Genomic DNA, 23,933 nt, shown 5'->3' on the forward strand with positions numbered 1-23,933 from the left:
ATTTGGAAGAGAATGGGGTTTCCAATCTCTGAGATGAATTTTTAAAATGTGACTTAAAATATTTTTTCTCTAATTTTTCTATATTAATAGTAATCTAAAAGAAATAAACTTTGAAATTTAGCCAATTAATAAAAAAGGGTGTTATACAGACTGCTACAGCTTTGTCAAATGAAATAATGCTTATGATTTAAAAATAAAGCATAACTAGCAAAATGACATTAAAATTTATTCAATCATAAGATTATTAAAAAGAGAAGAGATGTGTTGACCTTGCATTTATAACAGAGAGCGCGTCGGATCTCATAGGACCAGAAAATGTTTTACTGAACTAAATACAAAGAAAATTACATTCATGCAATGTCAGTTGCTCAGAAGAATATTGAATAAAAATATTGAATAAAACAAGAAACAGATTAATTTCAGATGATTATCGCTTTTGAAATTCCAGCTTAAAATATTTTAATCACTGAATGTTTAAAGAACAGTTAAACATTCATGATTTTTGGAAACTGAAAAATATAACACTTAAATTAAAATTATTAAAGAAAAATATTACTAAAATTCGCCTCGAATTTTTTAAGCAGTCTAATCCTGATATACTAGAGCGTGCATCAGCCTCAAAGGCTCAAACATCTTTTTCTAAGTTAAAAAAAAAAAAAAAACCTGAGATGTTGAACCTGAGTTTTCAGATGGCCTTGAACGCAGATATAGAGAAACAGAACATTTTCCACAAAAAGAGAAAACAAATCTGTGATGTATTTTTAAAGCCACTGGACAGAAAATGCACAATGTCCTCCCTTGTTTAGAATAGCAGATTCTGGACTAGGAAGACGTCTAGTGTAGTCTAGACTGAGAGAAGACCACAAGCAGTCTATTATATTATTAGTCTAGCTTACGAATAACTATAGTTAGAAAAAGAGAAGCGCTTTTAATTAAAAAAAATTATAATATTATCAACACATCGTCGAATATAATTGGTCTGATCCTTTTCCTTTAATATGCTCACTTAACTGTTACAGTATTTATAAATACCGAGTGTCCGAATAATATTGTGTAAACATGCATACCTCACTAACATAAATAATAAAAAAATAAATACGTCACAAAATTAATAGAATGAAAATAATTTACCGAAAATAAATCATTTACAAGCTAATTAAATCAAAAATGTTTCAATTTGTTAGACTAACCTGACTAGTTCATTTTTAAAGGTATCAGAATGATCATTGTCTAAGGCCGCAAAAAGCATAAATCCCTCACTGTGTGCTAATATGGATTTAAAAGGAATGTTTTTAAAATTTAAATGAGTTTATTACTCTATCATGTCAGCTTACTGTCATTGGTTACCTAATATGCGATATTAATTCATTTAAAAATGCTTTTTTTGTAATCTTCCGTTTTTAAGTGAAAGGAAATATCAAAGATCAAATGCACCAGTAGGTGACCGCCTAGAAGCACCATCCATCTGTGTAATATATATCGTTCTGAAGCTTTCGATTGAAACATAGTGTTATCATGGATAGCGGAAAATATCAGCGATATATATGTATCACAATTCCACTCCCTTTAACTAGATTGCAAGTAGACCGAAATGTGCGATATGCATTTAATACTATAGGATATTTTTAAAATATTGATAGAGATAGATAAGGTATCCAGAAAGCTTATTTTTGCAATTAAATATGTGATAGATATGGGAAAGGACTATAGGATTCTCTGTCAATGAATTCAGTCAAAAACGGCATTTATCAAATAAAATGTTCAGCACAGATTAGATCGAATGTACTACAGATGTTGTTCATGCAGCAACGTTAAATATCATTCGCAAGATGACAGACATAGCAGTGAAAATAAGAAGAGTATAAATCACAAAACCTTTGAGTACGTAAGCATTCAAAGCACTGAATGCTTAAGTACTCAAAGTGATATTCACTTCGCACATTTGTTACTCATGAAACTCTGTTTACTGCTCAGATGTTATAAATCTGTATTCCATGATATTTGTGATGTTCACTTACTTATATATTTCCTTCTAATGCATAGAGATGTGGTTTCTTTACTTTTCGTTTTCTTAATTCATTAACAAAAATCTTCGTTCTATTCTACATTGGCGGATTTTAAACTAGGCAACGAGGGGAAGTAGGTTTGAAAAAAAAAGCAGTAAGTAAGTCTGTTAAAAATTGCACTTTCATGATTGCCAAATAAAAAGTTTTTAAGAAATACAAATTCAGAGAAAGATAAAATATTATGATAATCTTAATACTTTATCAAGTATAATTGGACAGATTTCTATAAGTTTTATTGCAATTACTGAGTTATCAGAATAATTATAGAACACAACATCTGCTTTAATAACATAGAGAATACACGTGGATAGTTTGGATACGTGGACACGTGGATAGTTCATTAGTTTGGTCAGATTAACATCCCGTTTTTATTAAAGTAACCCTAAGGTTGCTGAGATGCGGACCTCGTAATTTTGAAACACAATCAGATGATGAGAATGGCACCTGAGCTGCCACCTCTTTTCCCCTCAACTTCTACACCATACCGACGGGAGGAGATTTGGCCGCAGCAGAGTTATATATATCCCTCAAATAATAAGGATACACATATTGTTTTAGGATACCTTAGACTGTTGCTTTGCTTAGTATTTATTGAATATTAATTATAACAAAATTTAATAAATATTTTAATGTAGAAATGTTTTCGAAAATTAAATGTATCTCATTTCATAGTTTGAAAAGTGTGATGAAAGTTCGAAATGACCGAAGTTATTGAGTAAAAATCATCGATTAAATTTGGTTTTTGAAAAGAAATGCTTTACTATAAAAACCTTTGAAATGCTGCAAAGGCTTTTTAATGATGACTTTGTTTTATTAAAATCGATATTATTTCCTTGGTGTAAGAAATTTAAAATTGGTAGAAGATCTTTCGTAGATGTTCCACAATGTGATATATCATTCACTTCAGATAATGAATAATAAATAGATAGGGCCAAAGAATTCCTGCTTGGTGTTGGTCTGTCGACAATAAAATAGAGCATATTCTTATATCATTAGACTACTCTGAAGAAATGTTAAATGATCATGTAGAGTTAAGACGCGTCGCTTCTTAAATTGTTCTAAGAACTTTGAATGTGTTCCCAAAATATCAGTTTGCCCAAGTGATAGCAGCAGGGCCAGCCATCTGGGGGATATGGCAAATGCTATGCACCGGGGCCCGCGAATGAAGTATCCCCAACATGGTCAAGATATAAAATAATGTTCTGAACGGTAATAGCGAGATAGAAAGAAGACAGGAAGAAATTTAAATGGAACAATCGATGAGTTTTTTAATACACTATGTTTACAGATATATTATAGTTTAGTGTAAGTGCGCAATATATTATAAAATAAAGTACGGTCATTTATCACACCTACTAGTTAAATTGCATATATTACTTTGATAATTCATATAATAAAATGTTTAATATTGTTAGATCTAATCATGTACATGTCCTCTTGTGTGACAAGCCTCGGTTTCAAAAAAGAAATTTAGCTGAAAAGAAAAAAAGAAGGAAAGAAATTTAAAAATGTCCTGAGTAGATCTGTTTTCTTGTCTACAAAGTAATTCTGGCAATGAAATTCCGAAGAAAGTTCCTCACAAACTACACAATTGTGGAATGGAAGAGTAGAAACTATGCAAATCTTTGAAGAATAATTTGTTTATACAAATATGAATGAATCAAAAAATGACAACGAAAATGGCAATACCAAATGTGATCAAGCATACAAGTGATTCAGGATTATGACCAAGCATTATAACTGATTTAAAAAAGTTTTAAGAAAAAAAATGACCTTCTGCAACACAAAGGAATTTTTGCTAAGAATGCTGAAAATAGATCATTTTCCACTACTTATCATCTTTGAAAAAAAATGCTAAATGGTAAAATGCAACTTCGCAGCCGGTTGATTTATTCAAAAACGCAAAACTCGGTATTTTGTTTTTGTATACATTATTTTCCGGAGGAAATGAAAAAAAAATCTACACGATTTATAGGTGTCTATAATAACAGAGGAAATTTATCAACTGTAGTTCGAGATCAGGAGCGTTCTATTTCTCATTTAATTCATTTATTGCTTGGAAAGAATGACTGAAACGACTCAATTTATGTTCGACTATTGATAAAAACAAATTCAGTTAACATAAATGAGGAAATGGAACGACTTAAATTGTTATTTCAAAAATTGTAGATATGATTCTATTTTTAGCATGTAGAAATCTTCCATCTCGAGGAAACCATAAAATAATAAGAATACCTAATAATAGATTTTTTTTAATTTAATCGAACTATTAAATAAATACGACTTTGTGCTTATGGATCATATAAACAAAATAAAAAATTCCAAAAATAGAATTGTACATGATTTAACACATATATCACAGGAACAAATTATTCCTGCTGTAGGAAATGAAGTTCTTAACAAAATTAAAAATGATGCAAAAGTAGTCACATATTACAATATCCAAATAGACTCTATTTCTGATATTTACCATAAAAAACAAACTTTAGTCTTCAGTAGATATTTAAATTTTGAAGAGAAAAGATTAAGTATAAATGAGTCATTTATAGGGTTTATTGAAGTAACTGATATGACTGGAGAAGGACCAGAAAAAACTCTATTAGAAAGTTAAGTGAGCTTGATTTAGATATTATAGATTTTAGTGAACAGGCATACGACAACGGTAGCAACATGAAAAGGGAATATAAAGGTGTACAATCTAGAATAATTGTTTTAAACCCTCATGCAATTTATGTGCCTTGTCTATCACACTCCTTTAATTTATTAATCGATGTTGCTTCCAGCAATATGTATTGTAATATTTTTTTGGATATTGCAACGCTTATATTGTTTATTTTCTGCATCTGCAAAAAGTTGAGAAATTCTACAAAAACATTTAAACATTACACTTAAATCCTTATGCGACACTCGTTGGGAAGCCAAAATAAATACAGTTAAAGAGTGGATATGTAGTTTGAACAAAATTGTAATGCCCTAAAATAATTTATTAATGCAAATAACAATAATACAGCGATATCGGAAGCTAAAAGACTATTGGATTCAATATAAGAAACGACATTTATTTTCATGTTTAATAATATGGTTTACAATATTATCCAAAATTAGCACTATCAATAAAATATTTCAAGTAAAAACAATTGTTCTCGACTAGCTCTTAATTTAGTCAATAAAATTTAAACTGAAATCCAGAATTTAAGAACAAAATTTAACTCACTTTTAGATGAAGAAAAAGTGATAGAATATTTCAGAACATTTTCTTTTAAAACAAATTCGAAAAAAGAGAAAAATATATAATTTGAAATAGCAAAAGATGAAATTATAGCAAACATGGTTGAGAAATTTAGATGTTACCTTTTTTTTTTTTTTTACTTTGTAACTAATACTGATATACTTTTTCCAAGTATTTGCCTCTAAATTCCTCATCGTCAAATAAATCGATTTCACGTCGGATGGTTTTGGATATAGCTGATTTCTGTTTTGTATTTTGGTTTGTTGAAATTTTCTTATTTATGGCTAATTCTAATTTTTGTTCAAGAGAAAATTCCTTTTCACTATCGACATTAGTGTCATCATAATCTTCGATAACTGAACCGAATTCTTCTGAATGTGGATAGGTTTGTGGGTAAAAAAATTTGAGAAAATTTACTATAAACTCAATCAGATTTCAATTGGTTATTTTATATACTTCTTTTTCATTTTCCTTTTTAAAATCATTATTATTATGTAAATACCGCAAGACATTTTCTTTTTCGGTATGCCTTTCTTCTGTGTGATTTCAGTGTGATAAATTAGAATCTTTTCGACATAATGCCTAAATAGTCAGTTTTATTGGAAGTAGAGCTGATACAGTTCTGGATATTAAGTCGAATTCACTATCTGAAAAATTAATTTACAGATTTAAGTCGATTAAATTATACTAAGCACTTCTTGATGGGTTAATATTTCATCCTCATTAGCAATATCTTCTTCAACAATTACATTGTCATTATCTTCATTGTCAATATCACTCTCACTTTTACTCTCTTCAAAGCTGGAATCCGAAGTTTCTATATCCACAGTATTTGCATTCTTCTGTTCTTTATTTTTTTTGATATAATACATCTATTACTCCTAATTGAATTCCATTAGCATGGCAGAATTGCTGATTTGCACCAATCAATTTTCCAACTTTTTTCATAACTGTTGCTCCATCAGTCGTTATGGATACAATATCTTCTTTCAGAGATAATCCATATTTCGCTAATTTAGACTTGAACACTTCCACACATTTTTCGGCTGGCATACTTCCCTAGACATGTGTAAGTCCTATATTCCTTTTTTTTTTCTGAATGAATACTTATATTGAAATAGCGTCTATTTCTTACACTTGTCCATTTATCAAATGTAAGACTAAATTTTGCAAAATATTTAGGGCCCCAAAGGGTTTCATGCATCCAGGCCCTTTCATAGAGAAGGCCGGCTCTGAGTGTGAGAACAACTTTCAGAAGGTGATTCCTTTCTAAAATGCATTTTTCCCAATGTTTAAACTTTGATATATGCGTTTGACATAGAATCAGCTCGTCAACCAAGTGAATGTCATTTAGGAGGCAATATTCAAAAGACTAAGTGAAAGTAGCTCAGACACCAAGGTAATGGATGTTTTATCACTGTCGTGGTATTGTATTTAATAACTTTCAACCATCTAGACAAGCAATAAATAAAAAAACATCATTCGAGTGTTTAGCACCGTTTAGCACAATTCATCAGAAATTTGCAAGAAAATCCATGAGCTTTGCACGCCTTCCAACAATGCAATTAGAGTTCGTGAGAATTTAACCAAATTGTTTGTGGAATCTTCTGTTTGGGGTCACCAGTTTTTGATCTCTAATTCGATAAAAAAGAATATTCTCACGAATTCTGAAGGAATTTTACGAAAACGATTATAGGGAATGTTTCGATGTTTGAAAAACATGTTGGAAGAAGTGCATTTTAATTTGGATATTATTTTGAAAGTGATGCAATTGTTTGATCATTATTACATTTTGGCATCATTAAAGGTGCGTTTTGAACATTGTAGAATTATCAAGCGAAAGGCACCAACATTTCCCATTCCGATATCCATGATAAATACACAATCAAACGTTTCAAAGCAATTAAATAGTATTCACTGATAATTGTTTGTTCTTTTGTACGAAATTGTTCACCAATTATACCTTTTATCTAGAATGCTGATATTACGATATTATATATTATGAAAAATTAATAGAATTGAAGGGAAACTTCTAACTTCAACAAAAATTTTAGGCTTCTGCTTTTTCTAAGACCAAAGTCTTGCATTCCACTGACAACGTCAATAGTATCAAATACTTTTTGCTGAATAGACATATAGGGTATCCTTTTAAGTATTTATTATTGTATACTTTGTACAAAAATAAATAATACTTACTTTTAATATTATTCTTCAATAATTTTCTATCAACCAATTTTGAAAATCTTCTTTTATAGTTGATATTTTTTATGGCAATTGTAAGAAATATTTGGAGCATTTTTATAATATTGAGTGGGATTTCTTTCAACTAAGATCTAATAATAATTTTTAATAACCCAAATATGTCCATATTAATTAATATATTTTCTTTTCCTGTGACAGTGATGAAAGCCCGTAATTTTACTCGTTCGAACTTGAAGCCCCGTTTGTTAATTTTGACGGTGGCGTAGTCTAAACTACATTGAGTGTCATTCGATTCTAATAATACAGTTAATATTAAATATGCAAATTTTTCTGCCAAATGGTCTGCTTTCTGGTCCAACCTCTCGTGAATTTATACAATTATTTTATCTAATAAGGGAAATATCTTCCGTGACAATTCATTTTCATATGACGACTTGGCATCTCTACTTCCGTTATCAAAAATATATTCTCTCATTTTGCACCTCTGAGATTCCACGAAAATAAAGTCTTTCATTTTTATTTTTTTTTTTTTTTTTTTTGCAAAATTTATATCGCCATCAGTCACTTCCTCTCGTTTGTATATCAGTACCTTCTTCAAAGCACTTACTTTCTGAGAACAAAGTTTCAGGTCGAGTCTTTTGTTTGTAAATATTTTTGTGAATCATTCACTTCACGTAGCACAGGTTGCCAAAGACCCAATAAGAAAATGACTGTATCTTAACAAAGTTCTTGCTTCTGATCTTGTGTTTAATCTTTCATCGCTGTCTGCCATTTTTCCAGAATAACTAAAATGCTTTTGTAAAGATGCCGGATCATATTTATGGCATCGTCCCTTGCTGTCTCCAGCATACCATGAACCCTTTTTAAACTTTTGTCTGAAGCTACTTTTTAAAACTTCCTAACGATGTGTGGGCGTGAAAAAAATAACAGCAACGTTTGAATGTATCAAAAAAAGTTACTGAACTCACTTCAACTGAGGCAGCATGTAAACAAATTAAGTTTAACGAATGGTTTGAACAAGGTATGATTTCAACTTTGAGATTTATTTCTTTTATTCTTTGCTGGACTCCCAAAAGCCTTTCATCCATAAGAACATGCATAGTCATATGCTCGACGTTAACAGTTCATTATATCGAGATCAGCAGCTCCCAACTGGCTGGAAAAAAGTATGTTTGAAATTCCTTTGATAGTTTCATTTTTTCATTTCAATGAAATCTGTAAAAGATTCCACTACTGATACTTCCAGATTTTCAATCACTACATGCCTTAATATTTTGTTTGCTTGGACTTTATGAAAAACACTCGACATGCTGTAATATATAATCGAATATATTAATAAACTTTTATTATTTGTCCGATGATATGTTGGTGGGCGAGCATTAAATTGAAACACTGCAATAAATTCGTTTTGAATTTCTGGTGACATATAAGTGAATGAAATTTTACTACCCATTTCAGATTAAACAAGTTTGATAACTTTGAGATTAATTGCACAAGTCCTAAATGTTGTTTCTATTAACTCTGATATAATTTTCTTTGCGACTAAGACTAAATTTTATTCCACAAGGAATCTTAAGAAATTCCTGCCATTAGTACAGGCAGTCAGTCATTTTTTCAGTCTCTAGGGCGAGAGAGGTGAATCTGTTGATTGAAATAAAGGGGGTTTACCGGTTCAGTCACAGTTTGAATATTTTAAACGGTCCGAATTGTAAGTACGACTGTAAAATATGAAAAGATATATAAGGGTTGTCCAAATGAAAAACGGACAAGATGAATGCAACGAATACCTTTATTGGAAATCAAAAGAAATCACCATGGGAGTTTTAATATAGGCCCCATCGTTTAAGTAGCAGGTCTATGCCTTTGCTATAGAAAGATGGTGGGTGATTCTTGAGAAAATCCTGTGCAGCTTCATTCAATTCGTATTCCGAATGGAAATGTGTTTGGTGTAATGCTTTCTTAAATGCGCAAAAGGTGTGGAATCATAGGATGGCAAATTCGGACTGTATGGCGATGTTCCAACCCTTCTCAAAGGAATTTTTTAAAGGTCGTCTGGGTTTCACGGAAGACGTGTGGGCGGGCATTATCATGGAGAAGGATCACTTGTTGCTTGAGAAGGGTAGGCCGTTTGCTTTTGATTGTTTTTCATAGTTTCGTTAGAGTACTGTAGTATTATATTGAATTGATAGCATTCCCATGGGGTAGGAAATCAATCAAGGGTGGTCCACGGCAATCGAAGATTAAAAAACCGCACAACTGTGTGTTGTTGCGATCTGGACGCATGCATAGTACAACTTCACTCCCGATCAGTTTCATCTAATACAAACAGCTTTCACTGTTGAACGTCGTATGCAGTGTACACCTCCTACCGCCCTTTATATCCCTGTTCGGTAGAGCTGCTAGAATTACAGTCATTCTGACACAATCGCAAGTGTCCACTTTTCATTTGGGCAACCCTTATAGTTCAGATTTTTAATTTGATCTGTATTGAAAATTTAGTCGCCACCCAGTAAGTATCATTCCTCAAGTTCTGGTTATGCTACGCCCCTGGATTTAAGTACAGTGTGTGACCCATCTTAGATCTATATAGAACACGTTGAATAATACTTCGATGAAACTTGATTAATGCGTTATATAGGGCATGATGAGAAAATGTAATAATAATAATAATAAGAGTTTTGATTTGTGGATGGCGCTTTTCATGCAATGTGGAAAAGTCGTTATGCTAATTAGGAACGTTTAAAAATACCAGTCGTCAATGCTGTAAAATAATTCTCTACCACGGCTTCAGACAAGGAAGAGCGAGCTTTACTGGTCAAATTGTTTAATCAGAACTGTAGAATTGGATTAGATCTACTCTAAGAATATCGATGCTTAAAAGTCTCGCGAAGAAACATATCTCAAAGAACGAATTAAAAGAGATGATCGCTCAAACTGAAGACACTGAGGAGTTAGCTGGGTGTGCTGCCAGGAAGAAACCGGAAACTGATTTCAAATGAAAATGTGGAAGAAGTCACTACTGATCTACTAGAAAGAGAGATAATATTCTTCAAGAAGTGTTCGAGTGGTTGCACGTGATTTGACTCTCCCTTGGTCAAATCACGTGCAACCACTCGAACCTTGCATGAAGACAGAGTTGAATTTATTTTGATAAAATAACAACTCATTTAATTGAAGTTGAATTTAGAGTCAATAAAATAGCAATTCATTATGATGAGTTTCCTTTTTTTTGCAGTAAACTTTGTCTTTTCTCAAATTTGTGTGCATTATATAAAAGGCGACATATGTATTTTTTAACCGTACTTTGCATGATTTCGTTTTAAATTTAAATGCTTCTTTTTATTTTATTTTATTCACCTGATTATGTTTTATTTTTAGTCTGGAATTTAATAAGAGCATGGCATTAAAAAAATTTTTTAATTCAAATGTAGTAAGTAAAAGACAATAACTTAAACAATTCTAGCGTGTTTTTAGAGTAATAAATACTTTAATAAAAATAAACTCAATTAATTAAGCATATAATAAAATTATTTTAACTGTTTGATGTATAAACTTTTATGTATTTGGGAAAATACATAAGAACTTTCTTTATTTGTAAAATCGCTTGACAACAGAATTATTTTTATTATAAAACTAGCCGTCTTTAGCGAGTAGTCGGTTCAACTATCTTAATGTTCGCTAAAATTTTAATATTTGGGTATTTTACGCAATTCCTACTTTAATAGCTTCTTCATCAAAATATTTTAAGAGAGTCATATAAATCACTCATAATATTATAAAGGCCTTCAGTCATAACGTAATATGTATTTCTCTCATTTTCCGTTAGCTCCCGTAGAATTTATGTCTTAAATTAAAGTGGAAAGGATTAATCTGCAATTAATATAATAATATTTTTTACTGAAAAAAAGCATTTTTTTATAATATGATCACTGAATCACTAAGGATTTAAACTTTATGGGCATTAAAAATATCTTTCTTAATTCATGCAATATCTCAAAAATTTGTCAACAAAATTTTCTCAGATTCATCATGAGCAGATCGATTCATTAACAATGTTTAATTTTAAATACATCAAACATTAAGAAAATAAACAGAATCGTTTGAAATAATCGGCTGAAAAATGTTAAGCCTTGCCTCATTAGCGTGGGAAAAAAACTGTAGCTTTACTCATTTGGCGGTGGGGAAAATGGGGATTTTTTTGTCTGGAAAGATAGTTTTTAATTAATAATTAAAATTCTACTTAAAAATTCAAAAAAAGGGAAGTTAGGTGCACATTCCCTACCTCCAAGGTATACATGTACCACATTTGGTAGCTATAGGTCAAACGGTCTGGCCTGTAGAGCGCCAAAACACATACACACACACATTGAGCTTTATTTAAGTATAGATAGATAAAACCAACGATCCTAGCGATTTATAGACCTTTATTTATTTAAAATTCCATGATTCAAAACTTTTATGCATATGTAATTTCTGGATCGCATATATAACCTTTCGATTAAATTAAAAAAAATTTCAACGAATTTTTTTTTTTCTTTTAGATTATTTTTTAAATGTTTGATGTAAGATTTTGTAATGTTTTTTAGATGTAAGATTTTGATATTTTATTTCATAAAATACATTTAAATATTTTACCTCAAATTGAAACTAAAATAACCCAACATTCTATGAGTGTTTTTGTTTATTTCATTATAGTTTATAAAGTATATTTTCTCAACATCCATAAAAGTTCTTATAAAAATGGCATTTTCAGCATTGTTGCATGAAAAAAATTAATATATGCAGTTGCTAAAACTTCATTGGAAGTCAGTCAAAGAATTCTGAACTTTAAAAAAATTGTTTTAAATGAAAAATAAACAGTGATATCTTTATGAAATCTTCATCAATTTCAATTATTTTTTTTTAATTCTAATTCGTTTGAAAATTAAAAAAAATATTAATCAGAAAAAATATGAAATATGTTTTCTTTTTTTATATTAAAAAACTTCCTGACGTTCATTTCCAATTATTTATCAGTAGACATTTTTGTTTTAATTTTGGTTCCTTACCTTTATTTCAAACCCATTCGAGAAACCTTCCATTTCAATAGACATCATAATACCGAAATTTACATTCAATCTAATATAAAATTTAGTTTAAATTGTTGAACATCTGATAAATATATATGTTTATTTTGCATTAACAGTCAAGTTTTGACATTCTGAATTCATTTATTGACTTTCAGTTAAGTTTGGGTACATACACGAATCCAACTGAGCTGCAACTTAAAACCATACCTACACATATCCTAACTAGGAGCTTCACGAAATGTACGTTAAATATTCAATCTAATAGTGTTTATCATTTTTTTAATAACTGCTCAGAATATAATGGTATTGAACTTTATTTCTGAGCTGTCATCTATATAGAAACTACACAACAAATCTACCATAATAAACATATAAATTAGCCATTTTCAACTAACTATATTTCATTAATTATATTTTAAATTATTGAAATTGATTTTTTTTAACAATTGCTATTTTTAGAGTTTCTATAGAATTATTCTAGTCTAAAATTTATAGCAGGACTGTATAATAATACGTAAACTTCCTTCGAAATATAATGGTACTTGGCTTGCTTGAAGTTGACGAGTTTATAAAAAAAAAATGATTTAAAAAGACTGAATCTGAAAATGAATAGTCTTAGCCTGGCAATTTTTAAACTTTAACAAACAATGAAAATTCGTTTTTAATGTTTAATTGTTTAATAAATATGCAATTACCAAATAAACTAAATAATTCAACGAATATCCAAAACATAATTAAATTAAATCATTCAACTAATATACTCTATACAACTAAAGTAAATAATTCAACAATATATAACAAAATAATTTAACTTTATCAATAATAAGCAAACATTTAAAATTAAAAGTCTAATTTTAAAATTATAATTCATATAAAAAAGTAATTTTCGTAAATAAATAGCATAGAATATTTAAAACTCTTTAACATCCAAGCACTTTTCAAGCGGCACTCCCTTTAACATCCAGACTTTCTCAGCGTGTCTATAGGAGACATGGACTCTCCCAAACTGAGGGGCAGTTACCCCCCGCACTCCGAGTAATAAATCTGTCGACGCTCTGCCTTGAAAAATTGCCTTGCGGTTTTCGACGACGGGAATCATTTTCCATCAACTTAAGAGTTTTATTCTAATGTATTTATATTTTTTAGTGTGAAGCGTTTCGCTCTCGTATTTTTGGTTTTTTTTTTTTTTTTTTTTTTTTTTTTTACAAATAATATTAAATTTATTCTATAATTGAGAAAATAGGGATCTTTTGCAAGTTTTATGTTAGGCTTCCAAACCATTTAAATAAAACTGGCTTTACTAGCAATTCCAAAAACATCTTTTCGTCTTATTTTCATTAGGCTTTTACATTTTTTTTTTGTTGCCAAAATTAAATAATATGTCATATATTAGCATGTATTTTTTTTTTTTTTTACATAGTAATGTAGAACATACATTGTGCATATATCAAGGCAATTAGTACATTTGTTTACATAATAAAGATGCCAATGCAATTCATTGATAGACGAGATAATGTTTTAAATCTTCATTTAATACCAAAATAAAAACATTCGTTGAATAAAAAAAAAAAAAGAAATGTTACTGCATTTTTTGAAAGACGTTTCGAAAAGAATACGCTCTTTCAACACTTAGCTAAGATTTTTTTTTTTATTGCCTTTAGCATTCTTTTTTTTTATTATTATTAGTTTTTTTAGTATAAACGGTTATCTTCATTGAAAGTTTGAATGCAAAATATTATTTTGCATTTTCGATAGTGATACCAAGAGAAAAGTTTTAGAACTTTAATTAAATTTTTAAAGAAGTTTTTACATTTTTTTTCCAAAACCTTACGCATTCTTGCTTTTACATTAAATAATCGAAAAAGAATGTGGAGTATATATACATTTCAAAAATATCTTTATTTTGCCACTCTTTTTTACTAATCTTTTAAAATATAACTTTTAAAATTTTTGTCCAACCAAGGAATATATTACGTCAAACTTTATATATCTCATCTATCGAGACAATTCGATAGATGAGATAACATATTTTTTAAACTTTATTTAATACTAAAATACAAAAATTATGAAATAAAATTCGGGAAAAAAATTACTCAGCGAAATATATTTTGAAAATACATTCCTTCAGTTTTCAGCCTGAACATTTTACTAAAACATTCATCTCTATTGCATTCTTCATTAACTAAACATGAAGATTTAACACATTTATTATTACATTCATCATAAATATTATGTTTTTAGTATAAACTGTCATGCTGAAAATCTGCTTTTAAAATGTTATGTGAAGTTTTCTATATTATTAAGTCAAGATAAAATTTTGAAAGAAAATTTCATATGAAATTTTCATAAATTTACGCATGAGGGAATCATTTGCAAATTTTTGATAATAAGTAAATTATATAACATTGTTATATAAATTATATAACAAATTATATAACATAGTCGCATATTTTTTTGACTCCTCATCTCCATCTCTCTCGTTTATCTGATCCTCATTAGTTTCGTCTCCTGCTTCTTTGTTTAGAATAAACGAGAGCTGAACTAAAGTATCATTTTTTGGCCAACCATCATCTTCGCTGATAGATCGCAGTCACTTTCATCAGAAGCAAGTAAAATTGCTTTAATTTCTTCTTCAATGTGTTCACGATTTCTTTTACTCATAATGAAAAAATAATAAGAGTTTCAATACAAAAATTACTCTGATAATCCAAAAATCCGATTCACAGTACGTAAAATAAAAAGTAGAAATTCACAATTGGAGAAATTTTAAGAATGGCATTTGAAAAAGGAACTCAGTATTTATATAACTTATCTCACTCTGTGAAGGGGGCAATAAAGAATACTCCCAATCTTTTTCTGGTCTTTTATTGCTATTTTGAAAGCGGAAGTTTGTACTTGGCCTCAGAAATTCCACAGTCCTTTGATGACAGAATAAGACGCTTGGAGTGTAAAGCGACTTCCATCTACAGTAACAAGAGTCGCTACACATTTTGTGAGAAAACTGCCATGAGAATAGGCTGCAGTGACAATGCAATAGTTTTTCTTTATATCATTACAATAGTCTTCATACTGAAAAGAGCTTCTGATGCTTATTCGAAAAATAAACGACTTGTCGGTATCCTTACATTTCATTCATCGTTAACAGAGCACTTCAGTGGAAAATTTTTAATAAATGGCCATAAAAGTCTTTCCAGTTTTGAGCTAACAACACATGAAAATAGAAACTAAAACCCTTTCAAAATACAAAATATACGCCAACAACCTATTTACTGAATCCCTCCTCAACCCCTACCGCCCTAAGGCACAGGGGAAACTACTGTGAAAAAGCCGCGATTGTCATCGATAACGAGGACCACCTGGAGTGTTTAGTAGAGTAGCCTCTTTTAATACCCATCTCCCCTGAAACGGCTAGCAGCCGCCCCAAACCGACCCACGTGGATATTATAGGGCAAATTCTCAAACCGCCCCAAACCGCCCGGCTGGCATCGAGAGGGTTAAAGGCAATAACTATACAGTAAATTTGCACGAAAAGAAATCAAATCTAATTCATATCTAAATTATTTAATTTTTTGAGGAATTTTGCATTTGTATAATAATTTTTATGGTTGAATGCAATATAAAGCAGATATATCTGCGAAAGAATTAAAGCATTAAAAAAATTAATCATGTTCAATCATGGAGGGCACAAAAAGTAAGGTAGGCGTCCAGATACCTTTGAGATAGAGCAAATCTCAGTTTAAAATAATTTTAGAATTTTTGATTTTGAATTCATTATTAAAGAAATTTTAATATGACATTCATAGAAAAAAAGCGTCTCATAAGCGAAAAAGAACTATCAAAGAATTCGAATTCTTCAAATTACATTGTATTAATAATTTTTTTTATCTTAACATTGACGTGTTTCGAAATCTAAAACTTAAATATAAATAATGAATTCCCAATGAAGTTGAACGAAGTCAATTAATCTTTATGTCAAGTACGTTAAAGCATCAGACAACGCAATGTCAGATAGTCTAAATGGAATATTTAATTGAATTTACTAAGAAATAATAACTCGGCAAAAATGTAATTGTTACGATAATATTCACCCTTCTAAGGATTTCTTTATTAATTTAGAAACACTGTCAATAAAATATAATTCACGTTGCTTTGAATAAACATTTTCTAAAAACAGAATACAATTTTGTTTACTTATTTTTTTTAAACGTAACACATTCGGCCGGAAAAACGGGTGAAATTTCATTCAAAACAAGTAGTACAAAAGTAAACGGACTACGGCTCTTTTCGGGCGCATGCGTGCCGATCATCTCAAGCCCCACCTTTTTAGCCGTGACGTAATCCTGTGAGGAGAGAGCGCAGAAAGAAGTTGGCGATCCGAGATCTCAATGCTGCGTGTTGCCGGTGAATTCGAACGTGTCTGTTGAGCGTGATCGTTGGAAAGGAAAATGGATACTTTACTACTGCTCACGTTTTTCTCTCTAAGCGGTGAGTTTATATTACATATATTTATACATTTCCACTCTTTAAAATTTACAGTAATACGAGTTATTTCTTTTTCATAATGCAATGTAAATAAGAAATAAACTAATTGTTTAAAAAGATTATTTAAAATATTAAAAAAAAGAAACAGTAATAAATTTTAATTTCTAGAAATGGATAACAGAATTTTATACGAAAAAATTTTTAACAAATCATCATTATTTTTTTTTTTTAATTTTTTCGGAAGTTTCGTGTTTTTACTTGAAAAAGAAATTGTTTAAAAAAGTTTAGTATAAATGCAGAATTAAGGGTCAAAATTTCAATTGATAACCCTCATCGAAATGGAAACTTCCAAAATGTTCTTTTTAATTCTTATTACGATATCTAAAAATAAAAAGGTAAAATTTTATCGAATATTATCTTATAATGATTTTTTTTATTGCTGAACATTAAGAATGAATAAAATTTAACTGTTTAAAAAATGCTTTTGGGAACCATTTAATTTTGGGCTCGCGTGTAATTCAAGGATTCGCTACTTTTTTGTGTTTGAATCTGAAACTTTAATCTCCTTCCATTTTTAATAAATCTTATAATTTTAAAAATATAGCATACTGGATAATGAACTTCTTCTAATATTAGTTTTAACTATTAGTATTTTTAAAATTTTCCCATTACTATTTTTTATAATTTTTTATGTTTGTGTCTTCACAATCTGTTTTCTTGCATCATCTGACGAAGGGAACACGATAATTTGAGAATCGTTAGAGTAATCGTATCCTGTTGTTTATTTTTCCAACTCGTAATATCGGCAAATAGATATTATACTTCATTGGAGAATACGTACAGTACTTTAGGGCACACATTAAAGCTTTCATCATCTGCTCAGGTGAAAAATAGAGACATTAGATTTCCTTTCTTTGGTTTTATAATTGCTCAATTCAATGAATGTGAAGAGCATTCACAAACTGAACAGATGCCTTGAGCTTCTTGAGTCCATCCCGATTTTGGATTCCTTTTGTCTCGATTTTGAAATAAAATATTTAGAACTTTCCCATTTTTTTTTAAAATTATTTTTCTGTAAATTGCAATTGTTTCTTTTTTTTTGTAAAGTTGAATTAGGATTTATTTTTTGAAAAAGTATCTTCTTAAAGGATTTTTCTTGGTTTTTACTGAAACGCCGCTGTGATCTTGTAATAGAATCTTAGTTCAAAGCAGAATTGCAAGCGTGACATCCGATTCCGTAGAAAATCCGCCGTTCATGTGAACCAGGACACATTTAAACTGCCATCGAGGAGCAAACGCCCTCACATTGGATTAAGGTAGAAGTTTGGAAAAGGGTAACCGGCCCAGCTGTCATCACGTCATCAGATCGAATTTCGAAATCACGAGATCCTTCACAAAACTTATAAATTGACTTTTATAATTTTTAAAGGAAATGTTAATTTAACTAAACCGAATAAAAGCTTTCAGTATAAATAGGGTGAGTCATCTTATTTTTATAGTATCCGGATTCCATATTACAATTCTTTTAAATGTTATTAAATCAAATGTGATGGACCATGCTCTTATTAGTTTCGATTTCTGTGGGATCAGATTTCCTGGCTTACAATACATCAAATAGAATCAGGCCATCTTAAATAGTTTCAGTTTCTTTTCTCTTGCTGAGAGCTGTTTACATTGTAAATTTCCACCACAATTTCAAAACTTACTTTCATTTTTTTTTTAATTTTGTCATTTCCGCCCTTTTCTGTAAATTTTTGCTGATTATTAAAATCATAAATTCTTTGTAGAATCTACAATAGATTTTGCTTTTAAAATTATATTTAATTGAGGAAAACTATGTTTATGAGGTAGAATTTATTTTTTATGACATGGTTTTTTCGCTCCCCTGGTGATCATAGTGCTGTTGCAGGATCAGGTTACGACCCTTCCAGAGACAGGATATGCGTTCCTCTGGGAGGGGTTATATAGTGATCGGTAATGGTCCTTTAAATTTAACCTTAATTTTTTGCTTGCTGTCATGTCATTGGTCATTCAATCTACCCAGGTTGTTTCGGCAGGGTAGTAGTAGTAACTCCTTTTTGAATTCTTTCAAACTGTACCTTCCGATCACGAAATATATGGAACAAGATTTCATCTAAAATTAGATTTAAATTTGACGTAATGTTTTATATTATATGATTTTCAAATAAGTGCTTAAGTGTCACACATCATCATTCAGAATATAAATAAATCAAACGAGTGTTTAATAAACATTTCAATGTAATTAAATTTGCTCCCTTTCGAACAAATTTTATTTTAGGCATCCTAATATAATATTATTAATTTAATTCAGTTTAAAAATAAACTAATTATCTGCTTGCATCTAAGCAGATATTTTGATTTATATAAATGTTATTAAAATATGAATATATTTTTTTATCGGTTACGCCAAAACTAGTTGAAGTTTTAGTTCATTTTTAACTGGAATAATTATTAATATGATATACGTAAATAACAAATAAATTTAGCATTTTTCATTCAAAGATATTTGCTTTAAATGATGGTTTTCAATTGCGATGCAACTCAGCGATGCAATACTAAATAATATGCGGCGGTTTTTCATGCTTTCGAGAAATGCTTTATTTTAATTATAATTTAAATGCCTTTCATTGCATAAAATTTCACTAATTTAATTTGAACTTAGGCTGTTGTATGTCTTTTAGGAACTTAAATATTATATTTTTTCAAATATAATAAAATAAATCAATTTATAAGAGTGGGTTATTTTAAGAAGTTGGCTACCAAATTAGTGTATTTGTCAGATGGACAATCATTTTTTGCAAGTAGTTACAAACCTTTAACGCACGATTGCTTCATAACAAAAAAAGAGAGCTTGCTCAGATTCATGACTGACGTGTACCGCACCTTTGGAATGTTTGGCCTTGAAATGACAGCAGACAGCACTCACTCGACAGTGCAGCTGAAAGCGATTGAAATCGTTTATTGCATGTTGAACGAACTTAAATCTGTCGTGCAGCTGTCTAAGAGATTCCGCATTTCCTTGGTTAAATTATACAGCCTGTGCAATATCTAAATATACCGCTTCCTTCGATAGAGTCTCTCTTTGTTAATTTTGAAATGACAATCAAACCAAATCAATTACTATCTTTCAATAAAAAAACTTAGGAAAATTTTAGAATTTTAAAGATAGATAATGCTATTCTTTGAATAATATCATGTTTAAATATTTGTTTTATTTATTCTCTGAGAAAATTAGTAAATTTGTAAATAATGTTCGTGTCTAATAAAAATCTTATGCTTGGGGTTAATTTTATGTTTGCTTTTAACTAAAGTATATGAAAAGAACTATATATATATATATATATATATATATATATATATATATATATATATATATATATATATATATATATATATATATATATATATATATATATATATAAATCGCATTTGACTACCAAGTTATTCGGCAAAAATTTTGATTGCTTTTAATTTTTCAAATTTAAATTTAATTTCTTTAGCATACCTTTTTTCTCCTTGCAGCATTTTTTAATTTCAAATTTCTTTACAAATTTCTTTCGAAATCTGATGTTATTTCAGAACCATACACACATTTCTGTACAGTTTGCTCAAGCATCTATCCCCCATGAGCTCTGGTATCTCATCTAAAATTTGACCTTTGATGTAATAGTGTAATTGAGAATAATTCAACTCATCTAGCAACATCTTAGATAAATTGAGTTGTCGTCAATGACGCTGCAACGAATCTAAGAATCTACAATGTTAATAAAAATGCATAAAAATAAATGAAACTATACAGCATTGGAACTTCCTATGTGCCGTAATGTATGTTTCATTGTTTACTTAAAACAGTATGGCGTGTTTATTTTCTACTGATTCGATATAAAATCTAAAAGCACTACAAACAGAAAGCTACCTTTTGTGATAACAGAATAATTATATGTATGTAGAATTGGGCATAGAATACAAAATTATCATTGTTTAATTCTGAAGGTAATCTTTAATAAGAATTAGTTCAAATTAAAAACAACAACATCAACAAAACCTACAAAATTTAAATAAAAAAAATTTAATTTGTTATGAGGTTGATTTTTGGTAGAGGAGTGCAGGCTCAAGAGTTTTCTCGCTTAAAGACTCTAAAACCACTTTTACACTTAAATATGGAGCTCGAATTGTTACAAAAAAGATTTTTAATATTTTATCATTTCTTACATACGATTGTCATTTCCATTATACTTAGATTTCATATTCACCTGCGATTATTTTAGCTTCTACAAGCAGAGTTGTTTTCAGTGAAAAATTAAAATCTGTTTTCTACAATAACTTTTTTTATCATGCAAATTCAGGTTTCAATGTCATAGTAAGCACAGAATCGTAAAATCTTTGGCAGGAATCATGCTTGGTTAGCTTCGACGATGGTTATCTTACATGAAAATCACGTGATTGTAAGTGTCCGTTAATCATCAGCTTTTTTTAAAGTGTAATATGTAGAACATCACCTATATCTACAACGTAAAGGAAACAATTTCAAGCCAATTCTGAACAATTTCCTGACCAGTGCTATCCGTCGTCCCGAATAGTTGTTCGTTACTATACGAACATAATCTTGATAATTAGAAGAAAGCAGTTTTAAACATGAAATAGCTTAATTCCATGATCACGTTGGCGGTTATTCATTCAATTTTTCATTCGCCACAAAAATATTCTTGTGCAAGACATATGATTTTTCTTCTTCAGCTTTTTTACGTAGCACAAGCAATTAAACTCTACTAGTTTTAATAGAAATTTATCTTTTTTCCTCAAATGATATGCGTTTATAATTTTTTTTATCTTAAGTCCATGTTATAAGACTGTTGCGTTATCACTTTAAACACTAATTTTGTAATAAATTCTGGAATTTGCATTACACAAATGATAGTTGCAATGAACAAAGAATTTATAGTAAAAAGTTTATTATAAGTGTAATTTACATTACATTTATAATAAAAAACCCACCATTCTTATGTTCTTCAGATGCATAATAATTATATAATCAGGTTTTAAAGACAGAAAAATATAGCTATACTTTTAAGCATATCGTTCCGTACAATCATTAATTATGCGGTGCATGGTAGTATTGTTTGATTATTTTCTGTTATATGGCTATTGATTGTACCTTGTAATGTCAGATACAAATTAAAACACTTTCAATCATTGTAGAATTTAATTAACTTCCTGTATTTTCGTGGATATTTTTTTAAAATTTTTATTGAACATTTATTTTACGACCAGAAGACTCGTAAAAAAGAAAAAAAATGGACGAAGAAAATGATTAATAAAAATAATAGGATTTCCAGGAAGTTATTTCAATAGTAAAATAATGATTGTTTATTTTGTGGCCTTGAAATAAAAAGCAATTTTCTTTAGCTTATACCTGTTTTCAAATATATATAATGAAAAACAATCTCGACAAAGGCATGTGATCTGCAATGTTCTCTTTAGACACAGAATTCCTTATTCGCATTTCAATTTTTATTTGGAAAGTAGAAAAACGTGCTACTTAGAGCTGATATAGAAAGCAATCTTTTTAATGAAAGCCATTTCACGACTTTCTTTTAATATTCGCCTTAAGTAGTTTCCTGCATTCTTTAAATTAATCAACTATTAATTAAGTTGATTATGAGATTTTCTGCATTCTTTAAATTAATGCATACTTTCGAACTTAGTTTCTCATCTTCCGATACACTCTTTCTTTAAAAAAAAAAAACTTTCGTGTAAATAATTAAAAATGGAGCTGTTGATGAAACTCTAATTGATTAAACAGTTTTAAGAAATGCGATTTTAAATCAAATTAACTAAATATTAAATTCACTTTAATTTTCTTAACTCTGAATAGTATTTTTCTTTTTAAGTTTCTATTTGCCGTATAAAAAATTTCTAAAAACAATAACAAAAAATAAAACAAGTGTTTATAATACTACTTTATAACAAAAACAACTTCTTTCTGTCTATTTAATTAGAGGCTCTATAAAGTAAATGAAAGAATGAAAGTACTTCCGGAAATGACCGGAAATATTCATTAAAGATTGAGTATTTCCAAGGATTTTATTATTATTCCATTCAAAACTGGAGTGAATTATTATATTAGCTTAATTTATAATATTTAGCAAATCTCAATAAGTTGATTCGCAATTAAATTACTGTTATTTTTATTTTTAATCATTAGAATTTTTATAATTTAAAACTCTTTTTATCCAGTAATCATTATTTATTAAATAACATTTTTTTCCTTTTAAGTTTGAATGATATAAAGATAGATGAAAAATTATTTACATATTACATTTCTAACCAGATGAAATAATGAAATTTTAACTAAGCAATTAGTGTTTAAAAAAATTATTTAGATTAAAAGTTTGAGCTCAAAACTTCATTTATTTTTCTGTAATTTTTTACATTAGTTTATTTAAATAGAGAATTTTAGTTGGGAATTAAAAGGTCATGCAATATTGTATTTAAATTTTACGAATTTTAAACAGAATTACGAATTTTAAACTCGTAATCCGTCAATTATTACAACGATATTACGGAACTTATCGAAGATATTACTGATATCTTTGATTAATGGGTATTTTCTTTTAATGACTCATGTAATCGAAACCTAAGATAAAGCAAAAGACCGTTAGTGTTGATAGATTCCCAAAATACGTGATGTTTACATTTCGGAAAAAAAAAAAAAAAATTCTCCTCTATCAGATACATGCGATGAAACGTGAAATTTATTTTTTAACAATGGAAACAAAATTTAATTTTTTTTTCTTTTCTAACTTAAATATGGATCTCAAATTGATTTATCCTACACTATACGGTGATACAAAATTGTATATT

The 23,933-nt window shown here is 29.2% G+C and overlaps 2 protein-coding genes across 2 annotated transcripts in view; one reads left to right on the forward strand and one right to left on the reverse strand.

Moving 5' to 3' along the window:
* The window catches only part of LOC129962395 (toxin CSTX-20-like), a 385,421-nt gene that overhangs the window by 52,459 nt on the left and 309,029 nt on the right, over nucleotides 1–23,933 (reverse strand). The window lies entirely within an intron of this gene.
* The window catches only part of LOC129962388 (uncharacterized), an 84,198-nt gene continuing 77,170 nt past the window's right edge, over nucleotides 16,906–23,933 (forward strand). The window contains exon 1 of the mRNA XM_056076142.1: nucleotides 16,906–17,051. Within this exon, the coding sequence (XP_055932117.1) occupies nucleotides 17,012–17,051 (40 nt within the window). The 5' untranslated portion in view covers nucleotides 16,906–17,011. The remainder of the gene's footprint in view (nucleotides 17,052–23,933) is intronic.

The sequence above is a fragment of the Argiope bruennichi genome, chromosome 2, assembly GCF_947563725.1.
Source record: "Argiope bruennichi chromosome 2, qqArgBrue1.1, whole genome shotgun sequence".
Taxonomy (NCBI): domain Eukaryota; kingdom Metazoa; phylum Arthropoda; class Arachnida; order Araneae; family Araneidae; genus Argiope; species Argiope bruennichi.